This window comes from Engraulis encrasicolus, unplaced genomic scaffold (assembly GCF_034702125.1).
Source record: "Engraulis encrasicolus isolate BLACKSEA-1 unplaced genomic scaffold, IST_EnEncr_1.0 scaffold_1150_np1212, whole genome shotgun sequence".
Lineage (NCBI taxonomy): Eukaryota > Metazoa > Chordata > Actinopteri > Clupeiformes > Engraulidae > Engraulis > Engraulis encrasicolus.
In genome coordinates, this window is record NW_026944626.1 from 1840 (window position 1) to 13219 (window position 11380).

The window sequence follows — 11380 nt, forward strand, 5'->3', positions numbered from 1 at the left end:
CCAGTTCTACATGTTTGGGCGCCAACATTTGTATGTAGCCATTATGGATTTTTAAATACGTTTCTAGGGATAAAATACCAAATACAACAAAATTGCAAAATTCTTATAATATAATGCCAAAATGGATTCTGACTGGCCTCTGCGCTCCTCCGTTGGTGCCCCTAGAGTGCAGTACCACCAGAAAAAAACCTCTCTAAAGTCATTTTGTGTTCATATGCTCAATTCAGAACAAAAAGCTGAAATCAGATCTGTGCCATGTTTCGGGGGCATATTGCTGCCATCAATCAGTGACAAGGCAATATGTACCCTGTAAGTGGCGGTTAAATCTAATATCAATATACCGGTGGCACCTAGGGTGTGGCCACGCAAAACGGCTGAACACGTCAGTTGTTCATATCTACACCCAATTCAGAGGTCTGGGGAGGGGACAAGCACACAGCTCATCTTGCCTGACCAGATGATCAAAGTTGGAGGATGGACATTCACACATCCATTGAGGCCCCAGCTAAATGCAGAAGGTGTGGTTTTTTTTGGCACAACACGTGTTATTATTTTGAGTACTTCTTCAGGTATTTTGGGTCTTCATTAAGACAGTACAGTTGGTGGATTCCAATATGCAGACTTCCGTCGTCCCTTGCTCACTTGCTTGCTTGTGATCTCATGATGATGTCAATGATGACAGAAAATGTTTCAATTTCTTGCAAAATCCCAATTTTACTGTCATTTTCTCATGGTGAATGAAAAACAGTCCCCCAAAAGTTGTTGTTGCTTGGCTGTCAGCCGGGAAACTTTATTGTTTTCTCCACGGAGGCGGGTCCAGGAGGCTGAGCGAGGCCACAAGCACAAGTGGAGGACGGGAGTGTGCATATTGGAATGCACACAATGTGAGAGGAGGCAGGAAATGAGCAATGAGCAGAAGGGGGAGTGTGAAAGGGGTAGATTTGGGAAATGGTGCTGGTGGTCTCTCAATTTTTTTTCCACAGTTGTATGAAAAGCCATATGTGGAGGGCTTAGCGAGCTCCACCACAAACGCCCACCCAGACCCTCTTTATGTTTGGAAGCCAGTTCAACTGATTATTACATTACATACTACATTGCATTTGTCAGACGCTTTATAACCAAAGCGACTTACAAAAGAGGAAAGGCAGTGTCCAGCAATGACCCCTGTTTATGAATGATGAATATTACCATTATTCAGATTGCTTTACAAAAGAGACATGGCCGTACTACCATTGAGGAGACAGAGGTCACGTCCTCTGTATTTTTTTTCCAGAAATGTAAAATGTATCTATGATGAAATCAATCTATGATCAACAATGATAAATACAGTTTGTATACGCCACCCCCACTGATCCTCAAGGCAGTGATTAATGAAAACAAACTGAAGAGTTTGACTGAAGAGTTTGAATCATTCTAAATGTACAGTATGCAGTACAGCACGCAGTATTTGACCACAGTATTTGAAAATATCACGTTACGGCCCTGAAAACAGAAATACGTATGTAAGGGCCAATTTTCTTACCAAACTTTTCCTTGGCCACGTGAGACAGAGTATGGCGTTTCAGACGCGCATTCCTGATTAAGCACGCACGGAGAGTGACATTAAAGTTGAGATGTTGTTTCCATTTATTGTCTACAATCCGGTTGACTTTCCATTTCATCAAATAAACAAAGAAATAAGCAGTAAAGCTTTGATAACGCTATTCTATGCGGTCGAAAACTGTATCCTGACCCACACTCTGTCTGCCAGGCACCTGTGAGTGTACCAATTAATTATGATCTGTGACTCGCGCCACCAATGCGTGTCAGAGGGAGTGGTTCACAGTGCCAAATCACTTCACAGGTGTGTAGGCGAGACGGAGTGTGTTCAGGTCCAGGTAAGTAAATAAGAAATAAATATAAAAACACAAGATGATTACAAACATAAAAGGTAAGTTTATAAAACATAAACAAACATCAGGTAAGTATTTAACTAACTAAAAGTCTTCCATTTACAGGGTTACAGGAAATAAGTCAAAAGTCACAAAAATCACAAATATGGCTCCAACAACGTATGAATCAAGACATAAAAAAGGAAGTGGGTGATGGAGGCATTTCTCAGAAGGTGTCTGTGAGGATATGTCTCAAGGCTCTGCGGACGTAAACGTTGGATTTTCACTTCTGCTTTAAGTCCATTGCATCAGTCGCTGTCACTGGCCGGGTGATTTTTGCCCTCAGGGTTGCCAGATGTGACCAGATGATTTCCAGCCCCAAAAATGTTCGAAACCCGTCTGGACTCTGGAGGCATGAACTCCTGCCCAATTTGAACTAAATTCTATTGATGTCTATGGCTATAACGCTATTTACGCTGATGCCGAAGACTCTGAAGACGGCTTAGGCCGAAATGTCTGTCTGTCATGCTAAAACGGCAAGAATTACACCCGGGAGTGCGGCTTTTTTACTAAACATGAACTTTGCTGTTTGCTCGCACCCTAAGACCTTGTAAGAAACAGTTGGGAGTTGAGCGCACTTTCTAAAAAAATACTATAAATCTACAGAAAAACCTGCCCACTACCCTTTTTACCTGCAGATAGGCCTCTCTAACAGCCCAGTGGGGCCAAATCTGGCAACAGTGTTGTAGGGAATTTTTTTTTTTTTTTTTATGTTTAATCCGGTGTCATAGCCGTGAATTTACCATTTGAATCGCATGAAGCCATCGCTTCACTTTAAAGAAAAGTAGTGCACACATGCAGGCGGTGAGTAGGCTATTGGCTTTTTCCAGTATAGTTTCTACCCCTATTGACATTGTTATGAGTGAATGTGTCATACATGTTCCCATACTGCACGCTGTGTGTGTGTGTGTGTGTGTGTGTGTGTGTGTGTGTGTGTGTGCGTGTGTGCGTGCGTGCGTGCGTGCGTGCGTGCGTGCGTGCGTGCGTGCGTGCGTGCGTGCGTGCGTGCGTGCGTGTTGGTGATCTTGTCAATATCTTATAGGCCTAAGTCTGTGTGTGTTAGTTTAACCCTATACTGCACGGTGTTGCCATATGGCAACATACCATTCTTTTGGCATTTCCTGGTATTTAAATATAAATAATAGCCACTGATTGATTTTTATATTGAAACTGTGACCTTGTTTTATCTAATGATGTGGTTTCTTGACATCACCTGACACCAAACACTGCCCCAGGCTCGCTCTTTCCCTCACTGTACATGAGCGTGTGTCCTTGACAGATTGTTCACACTTTTTGCAATATTTACATAATTAAAAAAAATATTGGGATGATCTATAGTTAGTCATGATCTGTTTTCACCATTTGTTTTGTTTTCAACTAAAATTATTTCCATTTTATGTTGAAAAATAGGTATGTTGCCATACGGCAACATTGTGCGGTAATGGAACAAGACGGTCAATAGGGAAAGTGTATTGATACAAATACCCAATTCTAATTGATTGATTAATTGATTTATTTATTGATTGAATGGTTGATAACTGATAATATTTATAATTAGTGTAAATGGCAGTCTGTAATGAACATTAAAAATGTTATAATAGGTGTAGAGAACTGTTTTATGAGCTTTCACTCTGAGTACATGTAGAAAAGCGAACAAGGCCTATGCAGCCTCCCCCAGACTGCCAGAGGAATACCAAAAAAATCCCCAAACCCCAGATTTGAGCATAAAGCTACTGTCATCTTGACCATTTGAAGCCTCCAAAATGTTTTGACTTCATGTGTATGTTATAATTAGGCTAATTAGCACACAACGTTTGTGCAAATCTGTCAACCCAATCAAAAATTATTGTACAAAGTCAACCATTTTGAAAGTCAGCCATTTTAAAAGCATAATCTCGAAATTTCAAACAGCTCATAAACCAATTATATTATTAACACACGAGATTTACTGCAAATCCAAGCACCCACTGAAAAGTTGTGGCGTAAACAAAAGGTAGGCCGTCTCGAAAGATTGACAACTTCAAAGTCAGCCATCTTGAAAAATTCAGCTATCTTTAAAGCACTGGCCTCACAATTTTACATGGCTTATTTACTCATTATAGAGTGTTATCACACAAGGTTTAGTGTAAATCCAAGCATCCATTCAAAAGTTATGACAAATAAACTGTCGGTTATGTTGAAAGATGCCTGGCCCGCAAATCGGCCATCTTGAATGTCGGCCATCTTGAAAGTGTTGGCTTCCAAAATTAAATCAGTTCATGTACATATTATAGACAGTTACCATACACATTTTTTGTGCAAATCTGTGCACAGATATTGTGTTAATACCTAATATATTCATTGGTGGTTGGTCAAAGTAATACCACTGAAATACTGTTTTTCGGGGATATAATAAACAGTATTCACTTGTTCTCTCAGGGGCAAAAATGTGTTAAATAACTCCCTTGAACTGTTGGGTAAACTTTCAATGTTTTTCTGAGATAAAAACAATTATGTTTCTATAAAATAATCCATAATGTTGTATGACCCTTGTTTGGTCTTGGAGGGAAAATGCACACTTGATCCTTTCCGTAACCGCACAATGTTGCCATATGGCAACAAACCTAAATGTACCCCCCAAAAAACTTTTTTTTGAAAAAAATTGCAAAAATGTCTTAAGAAGTTCATTTTATGTGACAAAAACCACAGTTAGATTTTTTTCCATGATGGGATAATAATGTGTGCAGTATAGGGTTAACAGGCAACTTTTGTTTATTTTTTATTTTTTTGAAAAATGAGCGTATGCCCACTCCAAATATTTTCCCAAAAGGTATCGCTGTTTGCTAGCTGTCTGCTGATGTTGCATAACCTTTTGGATGTTTTTGGGAATAAATAAAAATGTTTTTTTGAAATGTAAACAAAAGTTGCCCCCATTAGAATAGCTCATATCTCGGAAAGGGCTGAGCCAAAAAATGCGGCGTCACTGGGTACTGACAAGTCAAGGGTAGCGTGAGCAATACAACAGCACATTGAAATTGGCAGGAGTTGCCCTTTAACATTACAATGGACTGATAATAATAGCTATCAGTGTGACAACTTTGAGAATGGAAGGGCAACCTAAGCATCTTACAATATTGACAGTGGTCAAAATTGGTGAGGAACATCAATGAACTGTAATGAACATTGTTTTGTTGTGTTGTGTTGTGATGTGTATTTTAGAATGTGTTTTATACACAGGCTCTCGGTTGTGATAAAAAATAGCCAAATGGCCTTTATTACCGTAAAATATAGTATGTTGCATAAGAATAGTAGGATGGTAATCAAATTCAAATTCTTTATTAGACGATAGACCCTTGAGGGATAGACCCTTTTCGAGAGGGTCCTCAAAGTTCAGACATATACGCATACACTGAAGCTCTTCCTCACTACCACCAACCCCATGTTGCCCATCTCTAATCAAAAAGATGTACAAGAAGTTAGTACAACTTAATACCATGGATGAAAAGCAAATACTACAAATTAAACGTGTTTTGCTAGAATAGAACACCTTTTATTAACTTCAGAATACTCTACTGTGCTGGGACAGGACAAGATACCTTTTATTTTCTAAACTCTTGAACACTAAACATTTTGCTGGTAGAGCACAATTCCTTCAATCCACTTTAGACTACAGTATTTGTTGTTGTGTTATCATTGAACTGGATGCATTTAATTAACTAATGGTAATGTGGTAATGTGACATTACACCATTTATGGAAATGTGCATACAGTCCCAGGAAAAAGTTTGCGCACCCTTTGACATTTCTTACATTTCTGTCAAAATTGATCATAAAACATGGTCTGATCTTCCCGGAAATCTCAAGAAGGAACAATCAGAGTCTGCTTTAATTAATTCCACCCAAACATTTACATATTTTTATTGGTCATAAGGCCATAACATTCACAAGAGAGCAAGGCATAAGTAAGTACACCCTTGCATTAAGTAGGTTTTAACCCTCAGTTAGTGGCAATATCATCAACCAGACTTGTCCTGTAGTTGCACATCAGATTAACAAAACAATCTGTTTGTATCTTGTCTCCCTCTTCTTTAGAGAACTGCCTCTCGTCAGCAAGGTTTGTGGGATGTCTGGAGTGCATAGCTTTCTTGACTTCATGCCATATAATTTCAATTGTCTTTTGTCAGGGCTTTGACTGGGCTATTCCAGAATTTGTATTTCATTATTATTAAGTCATTCTATAAAGTCGATTTGCTTCTAAAGTATAGGTTTTTGTCACATTTCAGCACCCATACTCTTGTGTGCTTCAACTGTGTGACAGACTTCCTCGCGTTTCTTCTGTAAAATATCACAATAAACTTGAGTTCATTGTTCCACTGATAATAGCAAACTGTCAAGGGCCTGAGGCAGCAAGGTAGCCACATATAATGATGCTCCCGCCACCATACTCAGAAGAGGAGATGTAACCAAGAATAGCTAAAAATGGGATTCATTCTGCCAATCTAAAATTAATGGGGTTTCTGTCCAAAAAATATTGCTGCACCTTTGAGGTTTGCGAAAAAGCATTTAAATGCTTTATAGAATTACTGCAAAATATTCTGTAGACCAGCGTTGAAACCAAAGTTGAATTGTTCAGGGGAACACAAAATGTCATGTTTGGAGGAGAACTGGAGAACCACACCTTCACCAAAACATCATCTCCACCTTTGAGTATGGTAGCGGGAGCATCATTGTATGCGGCTACCTTGGTGCCTCAGGCCCTTTTCAGTTTGCTTTTTTCAGTGGAACAATGAACTCAGAAGTTTATCGAGATAATTTACAGAAAAAAAGTGAGGTAGTCTGTCACACAGTTGAAGCACACAAGAGGATGGGTGCTGAAATGTGACAACAACCCATACTTTAGAAGCAAATCGACTTTAGAATGGCTTCATAATAATGAAATACACATTCTGGAATAGCCCAGTCAAAGCCCTGACAAAAAACAATTGAGATTATATGGCATGAAGTCAAGAAAACTATGCACTCCAGACATCCTACAAACCTTGCTGACGAGAGGCAGTTTTCTAAAAAAGAGGGAGACCAGATACATCCAGATTGTTTTGTTAATCTGATCTGCAACTACAGGAAACATCTGGTTGACGTTATTGCGACTAACTTAGGGTTAAAACTCATTGAATGCAATGGTGTACTTACTTATGCCTTGCTGTGCTGTGAATGTTTACATCATATGGCCAATGAAAATATGAAAACTTATAAATGTTTGGGTTGAATTAGTTAAAGCAGACTCTGGTTGTTCCTTCTTGTGATTTCCGGGAAGATCAGACCAGGTTTTATCACCAATTTTGACAGAAAGGTAAGACATTTCACAGGGTGTACAAACTTTCTCCTGGGACTGTATATCCCACCTTCCCTCAAGTTGAATAAGTTAATTGTGCTTTCTCCTGTTTCTCTGTCTCCAATCTACCATGTACCCATTAAATCGAATGGGTCCAGCTAGATCACAATTGCAAAACAGACATTAGCTGTTAGATGTAAATTAATTAATATACATAATATTGTAATGAGTAGCTACAGCAGATGAGACACACAAAAGGGCCAAATCACGTCATAAGTTTTGAATAAAAATGGGCAATGTGTGACCACCCGTCCCGCGTAGCGTGTGCGCGCACAGCGTTTCAAGCCCAAATCATGCGTCCCGCGAATTGACCGTTTGTCCCGCATAATCAAGTGTGCTCAAAGAAAAAAAAAGTCTGTATCCATGAAACATAGGCAGTCACACGGGGGTTACAAGACCAACCTGCATCAAAGCAAGTCAGCGGTGGGATATAACTTCGTTCCATGCTACTTTGTAACACCTTGCCCTCGCAAGCTGACCGATTCTTCATTATGCGTTCTATATTATGAAAGCTAACCGCGAGTAGGCTGACTTTCTGTTCAGTTAGGAGAGTCCAACAACACTGTGCCACCTTGGATCAATGTGAAAACAGACACTAGTCCATGACTTTTTTCCATGGTCCATGGTTGTGCGTGCACGCCAGGGTCTGTCCCACATTGTCCCTCCGAAGCATACCCCTTGTCCCCCCTTGGACTTATTGCCAGGTGGTCACCCTATGATGAGGCTGCTGTTGGGATGATGATAACTTATTGGGAAGCCCCGGTCAGTTTGCCACCTCTGAGAAAATAAAACCTGGACATTTCAATACTAGTCAATCCCTTTGATGTAGACAATGGCTCCCTTCATTCAGTGTTCAGGGAAACAGTGTTACTTAACCCCTTTAAAGTAAGAGCACATCGAAGTGTTAAATGTTTCCATCAAATTATGCACTGAAGTGTGTGCACTAGGCACTAAACACCAGTGCAGTGACACAAGTGCACAATTTAAGACACAGAAATTGTTTTCCTGTGCTCAATAGCTGATTCAGGGCTGGTTGAATCAAACTAGTGGCAGGGTTGTTTACTTTCTGAACCTGGAATTGACACAGCTGATTATTTGTGGGTTTTTTTTTGTTTTGCTTTGTTTTGTTTTCCATTGGACATTTGTATTGTTTCCTAATCCAGGTTGAAGCAACCATGGATATTAACGTGGGATTCCTTATTCTAACAGCATCACTGTGTCTATATCGAGGTATGTATACGCATGTATGTTGTTTGTACAGTTTGTGTGTATATAGGCCTATACTGTATAGTGTATGACAGTCTCTTATGAATTTACTAAACTTTCTCATTTTGACATCAGTAATATTCAGCGTCAAAAATGAAGTGAAGCAGGTAGGCTGGTTTGAGAAAGAAAAGTATTGCTGTATATAGAAATATAAGCTGACAATCCATAACCTGCAAAAAAAAATTGTGTGAGAGCATGAGTTAATTTCACAGACTAATATGAGAGCAACCTGCTAGATTGGTGCAAAAACATAGAAAGTCAAGGCAGGTGGATTGGACATTTCCTGGTCCAACGATGTGTCTTCTTATTGTGTTTGTCTTATGTCAGTGTCTGCTGAACCTGGACTTCCTGGTCCTCCTGGACCTACTGGACCTGAGGGACCTAGGGGATTGCCTGGGATTCCTGGAGCTCCTGGAAAGGATGGACCTAGGGGACCGTCTGGGCGTACTGGAGATCGTGGGTTTCCTGGATCTCCTGGAGCTTCTGGGCTTCCTGGTGTTCCAGGAAAATGCACCTGCTCTGAAGGGGGTAAGGTGCATGGTTTTAGGGTGCAGTTGTGCTGTTCCCATTGAACTACATGCATGCTTGTGCTGTAGCCTCTTACTGCAGATGGGGTCGCCGGCGGGCCTACTCACTATTTGCTGAAAATACTCAACTACATTATAACAACATTGCTATGACATTACCGAGAGCCTTAATTAACAGACATAGCCATTACAGTCTTGGTGACAGTTGGTTATAGGGTCATTCCATGTCAATTCACACGATTCCCTAGAATTTCCCCAGGTGACCCTCTCTGATTTGCCTGATACCTCACATACAGGTACCGTATGGTCATTTTGTCCCAAAGCTGTTTTTGAGTCCCTCATTTTCTGTCATTTAAAGTCTGAGTGCCTTAAAACTTTTGGAATGCACCGTACAGTTCCCAAATATGATGGAAAATCAATTATAACTCCAAAAGCATATATGGTTTCCAAGTTTTGGAACCCCAAAATGGCAAGACTTTTCATCACGCTTTTCACAAATTCAGTTTTCAAGGCTTAATATAGCCTCAAATAATCAAGGTATGATATCTGTAAGTACATCATATGGTAGACAGGGTGATAAAGAGGGAGCATAGTGATTTTTAGGCCTGGATCTTCCTTCAAATTAAAGCTAGAGGTGTCAAAATGTGCTCGGGAATTTTGTGTGCGATTCACAGGCCTGAAAAGTGGGCGTGGCACCCAAACTTTGGAGGGCTTCATCTCCACAACCGTTGGACGTATGATGGTAATACTTTGGATTCTTTCAATTGACATCAAAAGGTACCTGTATGTGAGGTATCATGTAAATCGGAGAGGGTCACCTGCAGGGAGGGCGTGTGAATTGACATGGAATGACCCTATAACATAGCCTCTGCGCTAAGGGGTGAATTGCAAGACAGAACTTGTCAGCTATATAGCCTTAAAACGATAGTCCACCATTTCTATATTACTTGGAGGTATAAATTGTGTCGACAGAAGCTGGAAGAAGAGTAGAAAGGTATACTCTTAGAGGTAGAACATTAGACTAGAGGTGACCCCCCTTTTCACGGCAATCCGTGGCAGCCATTTTTTTTAGGTAGACATGAGAAATGGAAATGAATGGAGAGGAGGCTCACCTCTGTCAAAAAATGTCTTAATAATGTGAAAATGTCCATCAACACAATATACAAGGACAATAGTTAAAGTGTGTTGCTAAATATCTACATAATAAATATAAGCTGATTTTCAAATGTATTTTATCAACTAAGTAGATATTTAGCCTGTCATTTCAAATCTGGTCTTTGACTAACGTGTTACTTCATATTCACACAGTTTTTTTTGACAGAACTTGTCAGCTATATAGCCTTAAAACGATAGTCCACCATTTCTCTATTACTTGGAGGTATAAATTGTGTCGACAGAAGCTGGAAGAAGAGTAGAAAGGTATACTCTTAGAGGTAGAACATTAGACTAGAGGTGACCCTGCCCCCCTTTTCACGGCAATCCGTGGCAGCCATTTTTTTAGGTAGACATGTGAAATGGAAATGAATGGAGAGGAGGCTCACCTCTGACAAAAAATGCTTTAATAATTTGAAAATGTCCATCAACACACTATACAAGGGAAATAGTTGAAGTGTGTTGCTAAATATCTACATACATATGTAGCGCCCCCTACAATAGACTTCGTAGGTGTAGCGCCCCCTGCAGTAAAGACTACGCCACCCCTTGAATTTCACACTTTGAGAGCAAGGGGAACTCTGTCCCAAAAATCCACACAACAACGGTAATTAGGAAAAGTATAAAAATACAGGTTTTATTAAATACACATTAAAAATTTATCAGAAGTGTTGCAACAGGTTAACATAAATAAACAAATACATTGGGGGAGATTGGGGGAGAGTTTGGACAAAGACACACTGGGTCCTACAATGCCCGGGTCGGCGCTAGCCTACCGGGCCGCACAGAGGGAACTGTCAGGGCCAGCCTCGTAATACACACGTGAAGGGAAATGACCCCTAAGGCAGAACACAAATAGTCCAAAGTATTTAGCACTGCAACCCCTGTTACACACGAGTGGGGCAAATAAACCCATAAGGTGGCACACAGTCAAGAGTCTCACACACTGACTCAGATAGATCTCACACACTTCACTACACACTCAGGTGACTGTTTCAACAAGGAGGCTGTGTACCCTGGACGCTCGATCATAAGGGGCCAGTAGGACTGGACTAGTGGGCTACCGGGAGCTAAAGGGGATCGGATCCAGTGTGAATTTGGGAGGGACAGACTAACAAGGGAAGAGGAAACAAA

General features: G+C 40.4%; 1 protein-coding gene across 1 annotated transcript; it reads left to right on the plus strand.

Moving 5' to 3' along the window:
• The first annotated feature begins 2668 nt into the window (after nt 1–2668).
• Nucleotides 2669–10138, plus strand: LOC134442107 (cuticle collagen 2C-like). Its single transcript, XM_063192414.1, has 3 exons — nt 2669–2735; nt 8465–8531; nt 8895–10138. Exons 1-3 carry the CDS (start codon nt 2727–2729, stop codon nt 9137–9139), a joined length of 321 nt encoding a protein of 106 aa, XP_063048484.1. The 5' UTR covers nt 2669–2726; the 3' UTR covers nt 9140–10138.
• Nucleotides 10139–11380: the final 1242 nt, after the last annotated feature.